The sequence below is a fragment of the Zonotrichia albicollis genome, chromosome 15, assembly GCF_047830755.1.
Source record: "Zonotrichia albicollis isolate bZonAlb1 chromosome 15, bZonAlb1.hap1, whole genome shotgun sequence".
NCBI classification, from domain to species: Eukaryota; Metazoa; Chordata; class Aves; order Passeriformes; family Passerellidae; genus Zonotrichia; species Zonotrichia albicollis.
Genome location: NC_133833.1, coordinates 7,217,486 through 7,239,865, shown reverse-complemented (window position 1 = coordinate 7,239,865; position 22,380 = coordinate 7,217,486). Strand labels below are relative to the sequence as shown.

Here is a 22,380-nt window from a genome sequence, read left to right as displayed (position 1 = left end):
TACAGAGAAAAAACTCTAGAAACCAGCTGACTTTTGAGAGAAAGAGCAGGACAACACTGATGACTGCCAGCAACTTTCCAGTGCCTTTCAAGAGGCCTTGAGGATTTCAAGCAGCTCCTCGAATTTGGGCACAAGGCATGGGACCCATCCCCAGTCCCCAAAAGACGTTTCTACCTCAGAGCCCTCAACAGAACAATTGCTGCCTGTGCCAAGAGCTGCTGTGCCCTGTGGGGATGGTTACACAGGCTGCACTTTCTAAACCACTTGCAGAGACAGGCTGCTGAAGAGCTGTTATTTCTTGCAATTTGTGTCTTGGTTTGGTTTACTAAAATTAGGAAAAAGTATATTCCAGAGCTGGAACATTTATGGCTTCTTTACCATTACTGTATATTTTAATTCTTAAAAATAGATTTAAGTGACATGATAAGTAAAGAGTCCTGTTTAATCTATTTTGGCCTGTTTGCCACATTCCTGGTTTGGCCTGTTTGACTTGTTAATTTAGAGATGCATAAAACCATCTGTTTCACTGTAGACTTTGTTTTAGGCCTCAGAGGAAACAAACCACACAAATAAATTAAATTCACTATGTCATTTCTGTTAGAATATATGCATTTACAGCCATCAGAGCAGACACCAAGTACTCCATAATTCTAATGTCAGAGCAGGTTTTTAACTATTTACAATGCTGTTATAAAAAGTCATAACTGAATTTATATCACACAAGGGATTTTCTCAAATTGTATTCCACCTCTAATTTAAAATGAAAAACAGTGATATTCTGCACATTGCTAAAAGAACGTAATAAAGAAGGAAAAAAACTAAGCTTCATAATTAAAAAAATATATCTTGGAAAAACTGCATCCCAGACAAATCTACCTAACAGCCTGGATTTCTGCCTCTGTGGTTTGCAACGTGAAAGGAGTCATCTACAGGCTCATCCTCTTGACACGACTGTAAACTTCAGCAGTCAGACTCCATTTGTCAAAAACAGAGCAGACCTACAATTTTTTTACTCAACACTATTTTATTAAGAATACACATTCACTGAGGCCAAAGCTTTTTCAGAAGTGTGTCTTTTTGAGAAAAGACTCCTGTTCCAGACGAGAAGGAGAAGGAAGAACGTCATCCCCAAATGAGTTGCCTATGAGGGGGGCTACCACTGACTTCTATTTCTTTGGCAAAAAAATAAAATATATTTGGATTTTTATCTGTACTATGGATTGTTTTTCAAGTCTTCATTCTTTTCCAAAAAATAGTGTCCTTGCTTACTGTCTGGGGTGTTAGAGGGCTGCTGCATTGATATTTAGAAATAAAAAGTGATTCTTTCAAACATAATATTCCCTAGTGTCTCCTTTCATCACTCCTACACTATATAGTCTATTACACAGACTATGGTTATGAAGATTAAATATTTAACTAAGGAAACCTAAAGATATCAGTCATGGAGTAAATACTAAATCAATTTAAGAAGGCTCAGAGTTACACTGCATAACATTTTACTGCAGTGTGAACAAGGAGCAGGGAGGTGGCCTGGGACCTAAAGTGGCTGTTGAGAAATCAAAGAATTCAGCAGAGTAGTTTTAAAAATTTAAAAGCCAGTTGTAATTTCTGTTAGAACCTTATTTGAAGAGAGCTCTCCAAACCATGTTCCTCAGCAGGAAGCTTAGTTTAAGGGAATATACAGCTGAAACATAATGACTTCCAAAAACCTGAGCCCCTGACCTTGTGTCCCACCCACCAAAGCACATAAGAAGGACTTTGAACATTTTAACAGTCCCACACTCAGCTTCTGTCTTGGCTCCTTTCTCTTTTTTTCTTTTTTTTTATTTTTGCTTTTCCCCTATTGGATTTTCTGAAAGTGGCCTGGATTTCCCTCCTAGAGTTATTTTATCTCCTGCCACGAACAAAATCTGTTACGTCTTATTCAAATGGCTTGCCCAACCTACATCCCCAGGCCTTTCAGAGCCTTCCCACAGGGCAGCAAGCGGGGCTGTACTCACAATGTTCATCAAGGTCAGCAGGTACTTCTGAACGTGTTCTTTCCCATGGAACTGCACCACTGAGTCATCCACGCCCAGGAGCACCTCGATGTTGTAGTCGTCCTCGGTGGCGTGCCGGCGGCGGCGCCGCCTCCAGCCCTGCACCTGCTCCTCAGCGAGGCCCACGGCGCTGCCCAGAGAGTCCAGGACAGTGAGGTTGGAGCCTGGGAGCAAACACACAGAGAGTTACCAGCCAGGAGAGGTTCAGGTTTCAGCTCAGATTCATTTGAAGTAGCAGCATTTGTTGTGTTCTGAGCGTTGTATAACAGCGTTAGTTTCACGAAATGTCAGTTAAAACTACCTAAATGAGAGAGAAACGTGACCCAAAATGTTTTTGTTTTGCAAGGTAAAAGCAATACTTTCTACAAAGTAATACTGCACAATAAATACAGGCCCCAAAGAGCAGCAGGTCATACCAATGTCTTGATGAGAAGAACAGAGCTGTTTGAGTAAAATACTTGTTGCTTAAAAGTACTTCTAACTGAAATGCATGTCCAGGGATCCTATGCTACCCAGTGTAGCCTCTATTTAGAACAATTAGAGATCTGATCTTACTGCCCACAGATTCCTATTTCCAGGTAAGTGCAGCTGCCAGCACAGCCTTTTGCCATCCCCTCAGGTACCACCAAACCAGTCCCCCCAGCGTCAACCCTTTAGCTCCTTTCTGTTACACACATGCACTCCAACAGTAGTGAAATGGATCCTATTTATCATCACATCTCAGTGCCACATTTTAGATACGAGATTAATAAATTTATAGCTATGTCCACAATTTTTTTAACAGCTTTTCATCCTTCATTCCAAATTTTCCATGTCACTTTGCATTACTGCATGTCACAGGCCAGCCCACCAGGCACAACAGTTGTCTCCTTCATTACTAATGATTTCTAACAGTTACTGTGATATGAAAAGCATGTTCCCTGACAGGATGGACATGCTTAATGTGGCACTTATCTACTAAAAATTAACATGAAAATATGGAATCTTGGCATTTCATCCTACAGCATAACAATGATTATCATTCATATCATTATTACCATTTGCATTATATGAGTCTGGAATCACTACTGAGAACCTCTTGATTTTAGGAAGTGTCAGGAAAGACTCAGAGAGGTCAGCAAAAGTGCAGAGAGGGCTGTGGGTTGAGTAAAGGTCCCAATGCTTCATTCACAGAAATATAATGGGAAGCAAAGGGAGGAAGCCCAAGCCATCACCTTCAAACTAGAAATGAGAAACAGCTCTTGGAAACGTTACAAAAGTGGATTCTCCATTTCCACTTATTGAAGTTTTCACATCAAAAGTGGCTGCTTGGGAAGGGAATGAGTCACCAGATCACTGGGCTCATTACAAGAACATCTGTGCTCTTGCCTGAACCTTGCTGCCTCAGGCTGCTGTGTCAGCAGGTCCTGGGCAATGAGCAGCCTGAGCAGAGTGCCCTCAACTCCCCACTGAGGTGACAATAACACACCAACCTGCACAGCCTGTGTGTCCCCAGGAGGGACACACACCAGGCATCTCCAGTCCCCATGGAGCACACAGGTTACCAGCCAGAGAGGCTGTGCCTTGTGTGCTGAGAAGCTGCTCTCTGCTCTCCTTAAAGAGACCAAAGGACAGCCCCTGAAAGACACAGCTTCCTGCCAGATTCCCGCAAGCTTCAAGGACACGCTTGTCCTGAGAGCCACAGCTGCAGGATCTCCTCTGCAGTGCACTGGCAGAGCTGCCCTTGCTCTGTGCACAGAGAGAAGGTGCCATGTGGTCTCCAACACCCCCATGGAGCCCGTGTCCTTCTCCCCAAAGAGCAGCATTTGATGTAGCTAACAAGCACAACCACCACATTCTCATTGCCAGCCTCAGGGCTCCCAGCAGCTCCTGCTCCTGGGGCCACAACTTTTACAATTATTCCAGTCAGAATCCATGATTCAGCATGAGAATTCATCCCTCATGCAGAGCCAGCTGCCACTCCCAGGTGTACCATGGAGGGTGAATGAGCCTGGCCTGACAGCACTGGAGGCAGCTCCATCAGGCTCCAGCCCTGCCTGCTGGATTTCTCCACAGGAAAACCTCAGTGTTAAAATTTCCTTGCTAGTGCTCAGGAGTAATGACCAAGCCATCACTATGGGATCATGGGGCAATCTATATTCATTATCTGTAAGACAAATCATAGTTACTGTAAAATATGACCATAAATCTTAAAAGCTCTGTAGAAAAGTAAGCCTAGGCTGGCAGGGGCTGCAGGTCATGTCTTCTCTCTGCTCTGCATAAAAAGCTAAAGCAATCAGCAGCAAGGCAAAGCTATCAGAGAGAAGCTACTGCAGAACAGCAGTGCTGGGCAGGGGGAGAGCCTGAGCCATGCACTGAGGTTGTGAACAGCAAGCTCTGCTGCTGGGAGGCTGTTATTTGGGTGGGTGATTGGCTGTCAAGGCATCTTGAGCTTTTGTGCTTTTATTTCTCTCCCTTATGTGTCAAACTAACTCCTGACACAGTACCTTTATTCCTGCTGTGAGTAAATCAGCCAGAGGCAAAATGTGATCCTACCATCCTGCAGCAAAAACTGCCTGTCCTCCCTCTTTGCTGCTCACTTCATCACTGTCACACTGTAGTCCCTACAGTCCTGCCAACTCCTCAGAAAAGTTATCAGGAGGTTCCCTGGAAGTCATCTCCCTCCCACTAGGTGCCAAGCAACCACTTTATATTTTCTTGGGAGCAAAAAAATTCCACATATACACAATTCCTTCACCCCTCAGCTGTTCCCCTCAGGACAACACACCCAGTGTTGGGCACTGGCACCTCTGAGGCACCAACCCCATGTGCTTCCCAGCAGAGGGAAAGCCACACTGGCTCCAGCTGGTGCTGGAACCATCCCAAGACCAGAAACACAGCTCAAAACATTCACAACAGTAGCTGCAAAGATTTCTGGTTCATATCCCAATTTCCCACCCAGTGCTCCTTCCCAGAGGCTGTCCCTGGGCAGGCAGGGATGCCTCCACACACGCCTGACCACAAACCCCACAGAGCCCTCCTCCAGTGCCGCTCTGCCTCCCAGGCTCCTGGATGATGAATTGCTGGATTTGCTGGACCATGTGATGCTATTCCCATGTTGGATTTGCTCCTAAATGACAGTTACATCCAAGCGAAATTAATACCCATATCTTAGCAAAGAGGAAGAGAAACAAAGTTGCATATGTAGTAAATGAAATATTTGTGGTGTTTTGGCATCTTAACTTTCCTTAGTCAACGTCAGCAACTTTGCTGTATCATGGTACTGCTAACAATATGATAGAAAAGCTCAAGAGAAAGCACAAAGGACTAAATAAGACACCAAATTCGTCCTTCACGTTTTCCACATTACATTCCTTCTGATAGCCCCTGCACTTTGCACAGTGACACCACAAAAGTAGTCTCAAACTGCACTGTTTTACTAAATCATCACAAGACCTCTCCCTCAGATGTCAATTTTCAGCAACTTTTGCCAAATCAGCCACTAATCACTGGTGCCAACTTTGTTTTCAATCTCCCAAGAGGAGACACTTGGCATTTGCAGAGCCTCACACCAGCCTGTGTTGAAACCCTCTTGCTCTTGCTAGGAAAAATTCACATTTGTGAAAATTAATCACTCACAGAGAAGCTTCTATTTCCCTCTGTTGCTGCTCATTCAGAATAAATCAAATGACAGCCGCACTCTAACAGTTCAACAAAATTCCCTCAAAACCCCTATTTTTTTCCTAAAGCCAGCTACAAACTTCACAATATTTAAAAAAACCAAAAAACCCTCAGATACTTCAGTAATTTTCTCCTACCACTGTAGACCATCTTCCAGGGAAGGAATAAAAAGTGCCCAAGTTGTCAAATAGTGTTGCCTTTGCACATCTTCAGAAGAATTCCCCATCTGCAACAGTTTGGGATGACACCACCTTATTTTCTGGGAATTTTTGCCTTGCTCATGAATGTTTGATATCACGTTCTTTATGGAAACCCAATTACATGACATCTCCTGATTCTGCCTCACCCATCATGGCAGGCAAAGCTCAAACAGATGCTCTGAGTTACTGAAGCATGAACACACTGCTGCCATAAAAACTCCCTCTCCCTGTGTTTTCTGTCACTCCCTTTAGGACATCCACCAAACCCACAGTTGCTGGCTCATGCTCTTGTTTGGTTTTTTTCATGACCTCTTTCAAAAAGGCTCAGGAAAATACAGCTGCACCTTATGAAACAACTGGACTTTACCAGCCTTAGGGTTCCCCAATCTCACAGCAGCAATATTGTGCTAATAAAGCAGTTTCTAATATATTATCTCCTCTTTCTGATAGGGAGAAGGGAACTTTCTGGCAAGCCCAGAGCAGAGGCCAGGATGAGCAGCTGGGAGACTGAACTGTGTGTCATGTTCACAGCCATCATCTGCAGCTTGTCAGCACAGCAACGAGCTGGAATTTCATTTCAAACCTGGGTGTGCAGCATTCAGCCCAGGCAGCCACCATTGAAATGCAGCTGGTTTGCTTTTGTGGACACTTCATCTGTCAGCGTGGGAGCAGACGAACGCCTGAGCCGACTGCTGAGCACCTTCTCTGCAGCCACACGAGGATCAGCACTGCTGAGCTGCTGCTTTGCCACTCATCTCCATTCCTGGGACACATTGCTGGAGGAACTCCCAGCTCCCCGTTCCTTGCTGCAAACCAGCAGTTTTGCGTTGTTGTTTTCATGTTTTTCACCCCGGTGACTCAGGCAGATGTGGAGCACAGCTGGAGCCTGCTCTGCTGGGGTGGCAAACACATCTGTGACAGCGCAGGGGCTTGGGGCACCCAGCCCTGCTCAGCTGCACCACAGCATGGTGGCAGTGCCACTCCAAGCCTGGGGCTGCAATCCCAGCCCAGGCACGAGCCCATCCATCCCTCTGTGCTGCAGATGCAGGAGGAACAAGCTCACAGAAGCAGGCAGGGTGGACTTGCTTTAGCTCTCAGCTTCCCACTGCTCAAGTACATCTGCACCTCTGGAAAAGCACCAAACGCTGCTGACAGCTTGACAGAAAATTGCTCTTCTGGGAATTGCACCTTCAATCATGAGCCATCCTTCTGCAATGCTCCCTGCCACTTGGATCCTGGGGGCTCCTCTTGTGTCAGTGCTCTGTGATCAACTGATCCCTAATTAGCCTCCAATTAGCCTGTTCATGCATTTTACCAAAACCCTCATTTGCCTTCCATGGTAAATTGAAGCCCAGCCCATGGAGGTTGGAGTCAACAATGAACAGTCATCAACCTTGGATTTTATCTTCTAGTGATTTATTCTCCCATTTTTAAGTTCCTTCATTTGGGGTTTTGTTTTTCATTACAGTTGCACACATCCATGTTGTGTTATGGTCATTTCTTAATCAATACTTTCTCTGATTTTTTATTTCTTTCAAAACTTATTTCTGATTGTTTTACAGCCCTGCTCACCTTCCTCTGCTCCCTGCTTTGTTTTCCAAATGTCCTCTACTTGTCTTTCTTCTCCCCCCTAACCATCCTGCTTTGCTACATTGGTGTTTCATAATTTATAAATCCCTTTCCCATACTGCAGTCTGAATTTGGACCCTTCTGCTATAGATCACTCATAAGAAAACTGGGTAAAGGCAGCAGGGAATTAAAATGGGAGAAAGCTTCTGTGAGGTGAAAGCAAATTGAAAACAGCCTAAACAAGAGGAAATCCATGGAGTGAACTTGGTACACGATAACCAAGTCAGCCCTGTTTAAAAGGCATCTCCAGGAGGACACTGCCTCAACACAGTTTTAACTTGGAGCTCAATTTTTGTGGGATTCTTGTGATTTCTTGAATCACAGGTTAACAATGACTGCTACTTGGTGAATCCTTAACCAAGAGCAATCACTGCAGCAGAGTTCTCTTGAGGAGTGGGATCAAATTCCTCCTCTCACATATTTTTACATAAACAAAAAGTAAGACCACACTAGTAAACAAAAGATTGGGTATGCACCAGGCATCCTCTCCAACTTCCCAAATTGTTGTCCTGCCCTGATGTGCAAAGAAGCAGCATTTAAAAGGAAGATTTTTGGCTGTGTGCTTTGCTGACCACATGATCTCATTACAAGCTCTCTGCCTCTGAGTTATGGCAATGCTGTTTCTGGTCAAATCACATTTTAACAAGAGCCAGCTCCACCTTTCATCTGGCCAGGGGGAGTTTGCCGTGGCTGTTGGGGTAAGTTGGGCTGGGTTCTGCAAAAATAGGTCTCAGACTCCAGCTGCATAAGGCCAGCAGACAGAGCAGCTGAATTCCTGCTGGAATGATCTGGTCCTGCGCTTGAAATCAGGAGTTTCAAGTATTTAACAGTATTTCATACAGACAGCAATTGTAAATTCCTTGGGGCAGAGCTATTGTCCCCCCTTTGCAGAGTGAATGCGCATTCTTGCAAACACACAGGCACAAGCAATGTTCTTTTTTTCCTTGTCACTTTTGCAACAGCACAGTGACTTTGAAACTTGGGACATGCTCAAGTGCCTGCCTGAATCATAAAGTCACAAAACTGTTTGGGTTGGAAGGGCCCTTAAAGCTCTTCCCATTGTTCTCTCTTGCCATGGGCAGGAACACTTTCCACTGTCCCAGGGTGCTCCAAGCCCTGTCCAATGTCCAACCTGGCCTGGACACTTCCAGGCTGCACTGGGCATCCTGCGCCAGGATCTCACCACCCACAGGGAAGAATTTTTTCTCAATATGCAATCTAAACCTAGATCAGAGAATCAGAATTATATAAAAAAAAAAAAAAACAAAGATGAACCCACCAAAGTTAAAAGAAAAAAAAAAAAGTCTTTCCAAAGGATAAACCAATTAGTGCAGTGAAAACGGCCAGGTGGACACAGTAGCAAGTGGACAGGCCAGAGGCACAAAGAATATCCACAGTTAGGTGTTGCCAGGGAGATTTTTTTCTGGCTTATCAAAGTGAAAAGATATCACAATACTAAAAAGAGAAGTTGAATACTAAATTGATCTCATCAGGGCCAGAGTCACACAAAGAATAACACAAAGATAAGAGATAATTGCACTGTTAGAAGATTAAATGAGAGCAAGGTAATAGAATACCCCAGGCTAAAACTTTATTTTTCCAAATGGTGAAACATAGTGCGTTAAAATTTTAACTTTCGTCTTACTACATAATAGTCAAAAAGAGGAAATGAAAGAAATGGCAAACCAGCCAGGAAACCAGCTTGTGTGACCTGGTTGAAATAGAGGTCTCTGGGATCCAAATACAAAATTTTTCCAACAGCAAAACTTATCCTTTGGAAAATTTTCAGCTATCAGCCTTACTAATGCAAACACAGGTTTCACAGTTTAGCACCAAATAATGCAGGAGCAAGAAGTCCAAACTCAGTGCTTTAAAGTAAGCTCAAAAAGGGGCAAAGAAAGCTACTCTAGAAAACTAATTTAGAAGCCAACTTTTAAGTTTCACTGACTTAATTGATTGCATCTGAGAAGTGCTATCTGGCAAATATTTTGGCAAGTCATTGTAAGCTGGCCTGTGTTGCAGAGCCTGTGACTTGCAGAACGAGGTGCCTGATTTACCACACCCCAGCCACTCTGAGAGCCCCCATCTGGCCTGGGACAAGGGCTCCATCCCTCCCAAGGCCTGCAGTGCTCCCTGTGCCTGGGCAGAGCAGGATTTGCTCTGCATGGATCACAGGGAGCCATAGAGGGAGCTCAGCGAGCTCAATCTCATTTGCAGCTAATGCATAATTAATTAAACTGCAGATTCAGCCACGTCTCCACACAGGCACTGGGCACAGAGCCACAGCTCCACAGAGTTCTGTGAGCCCCAAAGACCCCACCTGAAGCCCCAAAGGCAAAGGATCAGGAGCTGACCACAACTCACCTTTCCCAAGCAGGCTTTAACGCAGTGTTTATGGGCTGTGTGAGTCCAAGTCTGCCACCAAGATACTCAGATGCCCAATCCATATTCCAAGCATGATTAAATTACAGCAAATTAGCACATTAAGTAAGCTGCCAAGCTGACCCCATGGCTTTGTAGGTGGCATGTCTAACAATCCCACTTGCATTTTTAACAGAATGAAATGCCAAGCTGTGGTACAGGACCTGAATAACAACAGATTACATGGGATGGCAGTTGTCTTTACATAAACCAAGTATTCCCTAAGAAAAGGAAATGAAGTTTAATTACAGTTCAAGAAAATAACATTAAAAAACACACAGGTAATAGAAGTCAAATTTCTAGCCAGGGCAGGAAGGTGAGATGAGGGAGAAAAGGCAAAGAAATACCTAAAATAAACATGCATCATTGAAATATTACTGAAAAATAATGACTGAAGCAAATATGCATCTTTCCTATGCTTTTTAGCCATAAACCTCAAGTCTTTTCTTTCGGCAACATTCCAAAGTGGAATTATTCTATCCTTTTTAAAGGCCAGCACTTTTCTCAGTTATAAAGTCTCACAAAGTTGTAAATTATACAATTGAATGTTCTCAATGTCAAGTAGAATATAAAACTCATCAGTGTAAACAATGTACAGCAAAAATGATAATGCAAACATCTTCTGTTTCCTACATAATCATAATGATCTTTTAATTAGACAGAGTAAACATTCTGCTCATTTCACCTTGCGAAGAAAAGCATAGGAAGGAGAAAATCTTCCCAAATTCTAAGGCAAAACAGGTCTCATTTTGCAATATCAGTGAGTTCAACAGACTTCTTGTACATCTCAAAAAATTTTGCCATAAAACAGCAGTCAGACAAAGGAAAAGAAGGTAAATTGAGTATTACAAGAAGAAAACCTCATCCAGACAGGCTGAGCAAAAGCAGGGCAACACACGATGCCTTGGCTACTTCTGCTAGCAGGATTTAACACTGAGAGAGAAAGAGTTATAATTTTACCTATGTTTTGAAAATATCCTTGTTGCTAAATCTGCCTGGACCTTCTGCACCAACAAACTCAGCTGCAATTGATTAGAGAGTGCAGGAAAGACAAAACTCACTTGGAGGATGCAGGAGTTTCTTAAACTTCAAAATGACAGTAAAAACTCCTGAAAGAGAGAATCAGTCTCTGCTCTAGGGAAGGCGCAGGAGGTTTAGTCCCAAGGCAGTTCAAAATCAAGGGCAAAGGCTTCTTTTGTTATTTGTACAAGAGCTCTCAATCTGTCAGGCCCTACAAAAGGCAAACTGTGAAATGCTGCCCTTCTGTTGTGGTGGGTGGGTGGGAGATGGGTCCTGGCAATGACAGCAGAGAAGAGATGCTTTAAATGGGCAGTCCTGTTCATGAGCATGGGCTGGGGCCGGAGAGAGGGGAAAAGAAGGTAGGGAGGAAGGAAAGCAGATGAATGGGTGTGAGGATAACAAAACCCTCTGGGGAAAAGGCAAATTTAGAGGCAGAAGTTGTGAGGACACAAATGCAAAAGAAGAAAGTGAAAAGAAATCACTGTTGGTTTTCCTGCTGCAGTTCCCCACTGGTCCTAGGAAAGCAAAGCCAGGGCTTCCTCCCACATCCCACTCCCCATCCCTGAAAGCTGTGTCCTGGGAACAGCCCCAGAGCTCCAGGGAACACAAGGACAAATGCCAAGGTATGCCAGGCAAACCATCTCCCCAGCACCTGCAGGCAGGGCTTTAATGTTCCTTTCTCAAGATAAATTTAGCATTAATATCTGGGAGCTTTAGAGGGATTAGAACAGGTCAGCATGCATTTATTTCATTTTCTGGCAGGTCCAAAATATTTTTAATTCCTTTCAGGTCAAATGGACTTGAATACTGAACTTTTTTTAATGTGAACAAAAAAACACATTTCAGTTCATCTGAAATCCAGTTTTACTCATTTGATATGAAATCAAGCACTTCAAGTCTCAATGCAGAGAATAATTTCAAATTATAAAATAACTCAAGGGAAAGAAGGGAGATGGTTTGTTTGGAATGCACTGCCATGAAACACCCTACATTTTCAGGATTTTTTCCTTTTTTATCAATGTGAAGTTCAGTGAAAAACTCCAGATTTTTTATCACCAATAAAATTTTCACCCAACTCAACTGTAAGTGCCAAGACTAAAAGGAGTTTCCATTTCCTCTCTCCACCATCTACCCCCCTTCCCCCAAAGGAACGATCATCATTTCAGGACCTCTGTATTTTTGTTGGGTTATTCACATATTATTGATAAACAAGCTGTACTCAGCGCTGACTGGCTTGTCCTCTGAATTGGCTTGTAGCCTAATCAAGCTCAGGTCATTTTTCTGCTAAATGAGATGTAGTTGGTAAGATGTAGTGCTCCTTGGCAGGCAGCAGACAACTCTCCTATAGGGACAAATCAAACCCACCTCAAAATAAAAGCCTTTCAAGAATTAGGTAGCAAGAAATTTATCTCCTGAATTAAAGATATCATCTTTGTGCAAATAAGGCTTAAAGTGGTCAGAAACTGCATTTGTATTCCCTTTGCAGTGTGCTATAAAATTGCTTTAATAGTAATGAATGCTCTGCTCTTTCTACAGAGAATGAAATGAGACTTTGAAAAGAAAATGCACAATGGGCAGTAAGAAGGGCTGGGAAGCCTCTTATATATAGACATACATACATACATACATATATATATATATATACATACATACATGTATATATATACACACTCATATATATAGATATACTTACATGTAGTAATGCTAAAATAAGAGAACTAGATATTTTAACAAAGATGGCTGGAGGGTTGATGGATGGACAGCTCTCTTGATAGCTAACATTTCTATTAGAAATGTTTTTAAATTAAATCAAACATTAGAAAACTATCAGAAACAACAGAAAATTGAGATATTAAGTTTTTTTTAACTCAAATTCTCTTTAAATGTTTTTAACCCAATTGGGAGCTAAGAGGACTAGACAAGTCAATGGATGTTAGAGAAACAGTGGATGCTGCTAAGGATAAAAGTAGACAGCTGTTCCAAAGCTCCAAGTAGTTTTTGCCTCTGGAACTGGAACAGTATTTAAAGACCATTTAGCCTCCAGCCTGTTACTCTTGCATAGTAAGAAATGGAAATGTTAAAGCCAACACCAAAAAAAAAAATCCTTTCAGATTTCCTTAAAAAGCAGTTGCTAAAGTAACCAAGAAGTTTACTGAGAGCAATGCTAACATACACGATAAAGACTTCCAGTAATTAACACATTCTCTCTAAAACTAGTAAAAACAGAGTCACTCCAGATCTGAGTTCCTGCAATGAATTTTGGGTTTTAGCTGAATACTGGGCTGGATTAGTTGAACTCTATCACCTGTTTCCACCTAGTTAAGAACTGGCTAACCAAGCCACTCCAAGTTTACCTTATTGTAAAGATACCTGTGATCAGTTGAACGAAAATCACAGGGGAAAAAAACAGAAATACAAAAACCTTCCACAAAGCATCAGCTGCAACACCCACAGTTTATGTTCCATTTTGAGAATCGAGAGGTAAAAAGATGTCCCTGAGTATATTCATCTTCTTTATTCTTCCAAAAACCTAAATGTTTAGGTAATAGATCATACAAATTCTGATAATACTAATTATTATTGCATTGTGCTAATATAAGTAATAACATGGTTCCCTCATTTGAAGTCAGAATAGACTCCATCCACTTTCAGTTCTTGCTGAATAAGAGAATATTATTTCTTCAGTGTTTCAACATAGAAATCCTTTATATTTTCCCATTACTCCAAAAAGAAAAGCCTACAAAGATAAACAGCAAAGTTAACACTAACTGAACTTACTTTAAAGGAATAAAGTGACATTTGTAGCAAAGGGGAAGGAAGGCTGGAGGGAAAAGTAACATTTTTTGGCAGCTGAAGAAGGCACATGTTGGGTGTCAGGGTCTATCTCTTCAACAGATTATTGTTCCCCAAGAGCAACTTCCTGCCTTGTCTCCTCAGCAACACAAGTCCCACAAATACAGTCTCCTTCAGTTCACCTATTGTACCTGTTCAACCAGATCTGAGACCACAAAGCAGTGCTGGAAAAAAAAAAAAATAATGTTTTTGAAAAGTCATACAAAACAGCATTTACTTGTCCAACAACAGTGCTACTCAGTTATGAAATAAGACATGAAAGTACCACAGTCAATAACGACTCCTCTTTGCTGTGGTGCCCTGGAAGCCCCCATGAGTCCTCAACAATTACTTTGGGCTTGCAGGACTCTGAATGATCTTGTGCAGCGTGGGAGCTGGACATGTATTTATTGAAGCTGACACTAATCAATACCCATCACTTTCTCACTGGTTTCAACTTTATTAGAAAAATGATAGCAGCAGCTGCTGCTGCCCCAGTGAGCCTCAGAAGAAAGCCGAGGGTTGGTGGCATCCAGCTGCTCTCAGCGCCTGGTTCTCCAGGCTCTTCTAGTGAGCTCCAGGCTGCCTTTCAATGCAAAGCTTTCCATTCGACCTTTCCCATATTTCTCTTAGGATCAGAGAATTTTAGTGTGTTACTTTTTCGCTCTTTCAAATCTATTTCTGGCTAATCTTCCCTAAAATTTCTGAAGCATTCGGAAAGGTTTCTTACATTCTGGTTGTAGTCCAAGGTGCCTTGGTTCCAAATACTGCAGTGCAGCTGGGCAACTCTTACATTTTGCTGAATAACGGGTTCACCAAAAAACAAAGTAGTGGTTGTTTTGAAGTTATTTTCAAATCAATCACAGGGGGTTTTAGGGATTAAAAGAAAATAATGGAGTAAGGACCCACATTTCATTTTGGTGAACATTTATTTCACATTGTGAAAGTGCCCAACCAGCTCAGGCTACAGCAGAGAGGAGGACGCAAAATCACGGAATAATTTTGGATGCAAAGAAATCTTAAATGTCATCTAGTCCAACTCCCCTGTGATGAGCAGAGACATCATCAATTAGCTGCTCAAAACCTCATCCAGGTTGATGACCTGACCTTGAGTTGTTTCTCAGGATGGGGCATCTACCTGGGACAGTCAACCTTGCTAGCACAGGGGTGTTCATCTTCCAGTGACAGAAGCCTTTGGGAATTCAACCAGGAATATGAGGGAGATCCTCAACCCTTCCAGTGAGAGCTTGATTTGTTTTTTTGGTGGTTTTGTTTTGTTGTTTTGTTGTTTTTGGTTTTTTTTGCAGAGATTGCCTCATTTTAAGTTTTGAGCTTTTAGCCTTGACCTTGACTTCTGACCATTTGAATGGGAGATCATTCTCCAACGCTAGCAATGGATCTTAGCCTGGCTAAAAATCAGAAAATATCAATTCTGAGCAACCAGCTTGTGTAGGGAGAGGAGAGGGGAGGAACACACACCAAATAAACCCAACTTCAATGAAAGCAATTACAATATGTAAAAAGGGGAACAAAACAGTTTATGAAGGGAAAATTCTTTAAAAGTTTTTGGGTTTTTTTTCCTCACAAAGTAAGAGTGTAAAACTGTGGTATGAAATCAGGGCAGCAACCACTGCCCATTGCTTGGGTTTTAGCTGTCTCTTCTGACAAAAGGTCGGCTCAGCAGTGAGGTTTTTATGTCTGGGGGAGATAAATATTCTTGGAAAATTCCACTAAAGTTATGGTTTAAAAATTTATCTGGAAAGCCAAGCAATGCCGTGGGAGACAAAAGAGAACACCAGTATTTGGATCACCTAAAGTACAAGGAAAGTCAGCAAAGAACAAATTGTCTGAAGCATTAACCTGCCAGGATTATATCTTAACGTCACAAATTTCAGATCCATTTGAAGTCTCACAAGAGAGAAACTAAAGCCACTGATTGAACTTCCTTGTGAAAAGATTTTTAAAAACCCAAAACCTATAGAGTGCAGCATGTGGTCTTGCCTATATGTCCTGAATTCACCCAGGGAAACCAACTCCTCTTGCAAAACCCCTCAGTTGCCATTAGTCAGGGAAAGCAGAGGGTAAAATAAAAGTACTTTCTCATCCAGCTGCAAAAGCAGCTCCTGTCTCTTTGTTTCCCAGCCTTCCACACGTGGATCTAGCTCAATCCAGACATCACTTACAGCAATCAACCTCAGCAAGGCCAAACCATGCCCAGGGGCCTGTGAGCAACATCCTGCCCTGCTGGTGTCAGCACTTAACTTCAACAGAGACAAGTTTCTACCTTCTCCCTCCTTGCAACTCAGAACAACCTCCAGAAAACCAACCCCCTTCCCCAAAGGCAAGTCATGGCAAAACCCCAACAGGTTCTGTAGATAACTATCTGAGCAAGGAAAGGTTCATGCCAAAAAGCATGTGGAAGAGGGAAGAAGGGTTGTTTAGGTTTGGAGAGAAGATTGCTTTGTTTGGCAGGTACTTGTAGAGCATGACCATGGAGCCAGAGGGTTTTGGGAAGAAGCATTTTAATGCCATTTTAATGTGCTTTCAAGCGCTGGACCACTGATGGAAACACTGGTGCAGAACTGCAAGAAGCAAGGCTGGCAGGGCCAAGCTGAGCCATTTGATGTACGTGGGACCACCAAGCTCAGCTGGCACCAGCACAGCCTTCCTCCACCCCCTGCCTTCCTGACACACCTTGGAATAATGCCCATGTAAGCAATACCAGCTCTCAGCTTTTGAAGTTTCCCCAGATTTATGGATGCATGGGAGAGCAAGAGGCCAAGACAAGAATAGACACCCCAGGAGCTTCCAGTGCTTCCCCTTGGCACCTTGTGAGGGAAGGAAAGAGGCTGGGAAGGCACATCCAGGGGCTGAACTTGTACCAGGGCAGGAAAAGCAGGGCCAGCACTTTCACCAGGCTCTGAACTCTGCTCCTGCCAGACCTGCTCCCACTGGAAATCCTGCAGGGCAAGGAGTGCCCCTCACCAGAGCTGGGATTTCCAGCCCAGGCTGGGCATTCTGTATAATTCTCATGTAAAGCAGCTGATAGCAACAGGCCATTTTCTCCCTGGGGCCAAATGCTTTCCAAAACTTTTGTAAATCTCTTAACATGAGGCTACCACAGCTCCATAATTATGGATGTGGCAGAAGGAGTAGACAAGCTGAATTAGGCTTCCAATTGCATGTCTAATTTATGTACAACTGCGGCAATTATAGATGCAAATTAAATAACTGTGCAGAAAATGGGTTTTATTAGCCATAACTAAAACCCAATAAAACTCAGTAACTCATGCACATCTCTGTACTGAATACGCCTCTTCAGAATGTCAATTGGAAATGTGAGAAAAGACCAGGATTTTCTATTACCTAATCTGAACAAAAGGAAAAAAAAGTATGAACTGTCAGAGCATGTCTTTCTACCACAACAAAACAAACAGGAGACCTAATTGGCAATTTCAGAGCAACACATTGTTTTACAGCCAGCAGTTCTATGCAGCTTTTAAACACATTATTTATACTCAATCTTTCATGCCTGACATGGCTGAGAAAAGTCTCATCTAATAAAACCGTATGCTAAATGGAACTCAGTTGCACAAGAGGCCTGTTCTGACTAAGGCTGGGATTTAAAAGTTTAAACTGTAAGCTGAGTTCTTGTGCTTGACTTTGCAGCCTTTCTGAGATTTGGGAAGGTGGGGGCTTCTCAGCATCACATCAACTGTGTCCAAGGCTGTGAAAAGCCTCTCTGGATGTTTTAATGCTGAAACCTCTCAAATCTTCTGTCATTCAGACTTAGCATGAGAGCTGTCATGTCTAAGGAGCCAGCGCTTACCTGTCAATTTGTTTAAAAGCAATAAAAAAATTGTTCCCATTAAATCAAGGTTAATCTTTCGGCACAGTTCTTACACAATTCCCTGCTATGTGTGATTAAACCACATATATATAACACAAACACCTGGACAAAAGTTTATATATATCACAGTGTGTCTGCACTGTTTGTTTGCATCATTCCTTGTTTTGCAAAGGACGGGGGATTTTCCTGCCTGGTTGCATTGCACACATGGAAGTTGGTAACTGGGAATGACCACTGGCCTCACCTCAGGATCCCAGGGGGCTCCAGTACCCCTGCAGGTCAGAGCAGACCATCAATGCACAGCCAGGATCTCCCCCTGGAGCAGAGGTAATTCCCACACCCATCCATCCATCCTTCCCCATCTGGCTGCAGGCAGAGGCTTAGAAAGGCTCTGTTCTCCCAGGACACACATGCCAGGTGGGGTGGGATTGCCAGGTCCCTGCCCCAGGGCACTCTGGCAGCCACAGGCAGGGCCAGGAGGAGGAGCAAACACCCAGCTCCTGGCAGGGATGGGCAGCAGACACCAGGAGTGGAGCAGGCAGAGTGCCACAGTCCCTCGGTCCCCTTGTCCCCAGACGGCACTGAAGGTGGCTTCCATGGGCACTCTCCTCTCCTACAGACATCCATGGGCACTCCCCACATCCTCAGCTGTCCCACTCCATGATGGAGCACTTCCAACACAACATCCTCTCCAGTGCACACTGCAACACAGGTGGCATTTAGCCCAGAAATCAGCAGAAACATGGTTATTCCTACACCACTTCCCAATGGACCTGGTCCTGGATTCAGTGTCCTACCAGCCATGAGCCTCTCCTGCCAAGCCACAGCGTGGACACTCATTCTGGATGCAGAAACTTCAACATTTAAATACACCACAAGCACTGACTTCCCCTTATCTCTTGTGGCAGTTATATCCTCAAACAACTCCAGCAAATTACTTAAACATGACTTCCCTTGCCTGAATGTCTGCCAGGTAGTCTTAATTAAACTGTGCATTCCCACATACACTCTCCACAACACCCTAAGGGAGGTTTCCAAGATTTCCTCATTTTGTGTATTCCCTTGAATCATCTATCATTAAACAGCAATAATGATAAGCAAAATGAAAAAGACAAGAATAGTTTTGTATCTGCAGAAAGATAATGCACCAAAAATAACTAACTAGAAACCAGTTATTAGAGGGGTCATCGTGCCTCTCCCAAACACAGATCCTGAGATGCTGAGCACTTCGCTACAGCTACTGAAGAATAAACTTTTCAAACCTCTTGGTGATGAACACAGAGTAAAATCCATGTACAAGTTCAGATCAGGTCTTACCATAAGAAGGATAATCTAAGTTGCTGAAAGAGAAGAAGGATTTTTCTTATAATTCAAATAGGAGAAGAATTTACATGGTATCATCTTCAACTTTCTTAACCAAGAGATTCATATCTAACACATTACCATTTGATAATTAATTTTTTATGCTGCAGTTCTAGATGCAGATGTTACAGATTCCATTAAAAGCTTTAAAAACCCCAACCCTTAGTGAGCCCACTGCTCTCCCAAACCTGGTCCCTCCTCTTAAATCAATGGTAGATCTGCAGGAGCATCCTGAGGCCACCAACTGCAAACAGCTCTGCAACAGAGCAGAGGGCAGGCAGGGCTCAGCACAGCCAGCCTTGGCACTCCAAGCAAACACCTTCTCTTCTGGAAATGGAGATTTCATAACCCTGGGAACAGCCAAAGGACAGAGAATGAACCACACTCTCCAAACCTGCAGCTGACAGTCACATCAGTGGGGCTGTAGCACAGCAGGAGAAGCACCCGGGGCCCCAGGAGCCTGTGACAGTGTGTGACATCCAGAGAAGGTGAGTAAGGTAATGTAAGGCACAAGTTTACTAATCCTGTCGAGAAAAAAAATCAGTTTAAGGAGATTTAGGATTTACACTTATCCCATGCCTGATTTAAAAAGATATTTTAAGGTATCATGCATTTGTTTCTAGATGTATTTTGTAGCTGACCCATTTCCCTTCATAATTAATTGGGGTCTTATTTTACTCCAGGATCAAGGGAGGGAAAAATGACCTGGGTTGCATCTGGACTGACGTAACAAAGTTGCTTAAATTCTGGGTACAAGGTTGTTGTTGCTGATGAGTGGAGGAGGAGAAAAATCACCTTGATTTTGTGACCCAAGCTTGACTTCACATAGGTCAGTGCTCAAAGAAATGCTCTATTTCCAACAGTACAGTGAAATCTGGCAGCATTTCACAGCAATGCATATGGAAGTCCACAATGTCATCCCTGCAAAGTCATCTTTCAAAGCTACCCACAGCTGCACCATGCCACCAAAAATTCCTCCACTGCAACCTAGACCAGGTTATGTCAGGCATATAAAAACAAAGCTGGGATTTTACAGTAGAAACCGAATATTTTGAAAAAATTAAAAATAATAGTAAAAACAACTCCCAACAACCTTTTAATCAAAACCAATGTTTTAATAACTCAGGAAACTACCTGCTCCTACACCTGCTGCTGCTGGTCAATTGGCTGAGCACACTGATATGAGGTGCAGGGTTAGGATGCTGGGAAAGGAGATGAAGCAAATTATGGGAAAATGGGAGGAGGAGTTACACACATCAGCAAACTTTGCCTTCTTAAAATAGATTTTAAAACAGGGGATATGGAGCAAAAGATCTAAGAAGAGGATAGTTAGAGTTATTCACAGTGCTCTAGAGAGCAGGAAGCTCTGAGATAAATGACTCCTACCACAGGAAATACACAGGTACATCCATTTCTGATTTGGACCTTGCATGTGTAGCTGGTGTGAAACCACAGCCAGGAGTGGCCATTGACAGCCGTGGTTTGTGGGCTGTGCTTCCACAGGGGCGGGATGCAGACACTGCAGCCAGCAGACCTGCTGGGATCTGCCTGCCAGACATCATTGTCTTGCATTGCATACAGTGCATCTGTGTTAAAATTTAATGAAGACCTGGGTACAGCTATCAATAAGGATGGACAAAAGTGAGTCCTGTGTGCAGGAGGTCTCTGTGCAGCTGAGGAGAGGAGTCACTTTCAGGCTTGCAGGCACAACACCACACACGGGGACTTTGCTAGTGCAGCATCCCCAAGAGTCAGCACATCACCAGATGCCATCGATCAGTGCCAAGTTATGCAAGGTCTAGAGCACACTGCCTACAGAAACTTGACAAAGTAGAGACCCTTTTAGCACTTAACCTGAGATTTTGCTAAGATTCGCTTAATCTGTGCTCTTAAAGTACATTTTAAAAAGCAAAATTAATCAATAACTCCACCATTAAATTGCATTACTTTGCATAAGTAATTTGGGACAATACATTAAGTAAATGAATGAATAATCCTTGAAATCTACATTCAGTAGGACAACAGCTTTAATAGCAAATCTCTGCTGGAAGGAAAACCAGCTATTCAGATGACTAAATCTACAAGGCAATTTAGGAAAAAAAAATCAGTTTCATATTGGAAGCAAGTAGATTAACTTTAACAGACACCAGCATAGCAATTTATAGTTATTACAATTTTTTTGACATCATAAATCTCCAATTTCAGCAGCCAGAGTAGGTGAAGCTTTAAGAACAAAGAGCTCATTGATTCAGTATGTCTGTGCAGTTTAATTCTGAGAAATCGATCATTGTGCATTTCCTCCAACACTTTTTTTTTGTAGCATCCTCCTAAAAAATTTATTATTATTGCTTATTGCTAAAATAGAAACGGTGATTCCACCACTCGCAGCCCTAGTAAATCATAGTTTAATGCTGCATGGCTGCCCTGCTTATATAAAGGGATAGCTCAGTTTATTATGAAGAAAACTGTTATTAAATGTTTCTCAGTTGTGTTTATAATTGTGGCTATTATTTTAAGAAATCTGTTTTCTTTGACTATATTTCCCTCGCCCCACCTATGTCTTGTCAAGCTCTTGGAATCACCTCTAAAGGAAAGGGTCACTTTTGGTTTATGAAGTATCCCTAGGCAAAAGCCAGAAGCTATAAACATGAATTTTTCATTATATTAATTGTCCTAGTTTAACTATGCTACATGACTCTTCAAGATAACCGATACAGAATTTTAATTGTGTGTGAAATATTCAGTCTTCATAAGCCTCCTTCCTAACCTTTTTTATACTGGAGGGAGCTTCTGCCAACAAACACTGCCTCTTAGCTAATGCTCAACTTTCTCTGTAATTCACTTTCCTGACCTTTTATTTTGACATTTTCACCTCATATATTAATTTCTGCCTGCACTGAATACTGCAGCATTATAATTACTTACATATAAACCTTTCATCACATCTTTCTTTGGATTTTGTTAGAAAATGCTGTATATCAAATGAAAGCAAATTTCAGGATAATCAGCTGGCCTTTCAGCAGAACAGGGAGATGGCAGCAGGAGGAGATGATCCCACCTAAGAGCTTTTTGTGCCTCCAAGGCTGGGTCAGAAGAGTCCTCTGCTACGAGAGAGCAGCACAGAGCACCCAAAAGAGAAGAACCTGCCTTTCCAGACCTCCCAGGGGCCCTGTGGATGCGTCCTCAGCCTCGTCCTTGCTCAGATTCAGAGCAGCAATAAATTAAGGAGGACACTGATCACCCTTCCAAGCACATCCCAGGAACCCCCACTGCCTCATTCAACCTTCAGACAAGCTTGAGGATTACCCTTCTCATCCTGTTCCCTCCATCAATGGGTATTGCTGGTAATCTAAACCTCATTTTCCAG

The 22,380-nt window shown here is 42.8% G+C and overlaps 1 protein-coding gene across 1 annotated transcript in view; it reads right to left on the bottom strand.

The window, feature by feature from the left end:
* Positions 1-22,380, bottom strand: part of ADAMTS2 (ADAM metallopeptidase with thrombospondin type 1 motif 2) — a 170,998-nt gene that overhangs the window by 54,763 nt on the left and 93,855 nt on the right. Inside the window, exon 4 of the mRNA XM_074552498.1 lies at positions 2,001-2,203. Within this exon, the coding sequence (XP_074408599.1) occupies positions 2,001-2,203 (203 nt within the window). The remainder of the gene's footprint in view (positions 1-2,000; positions 2,204-22,380) is intronic.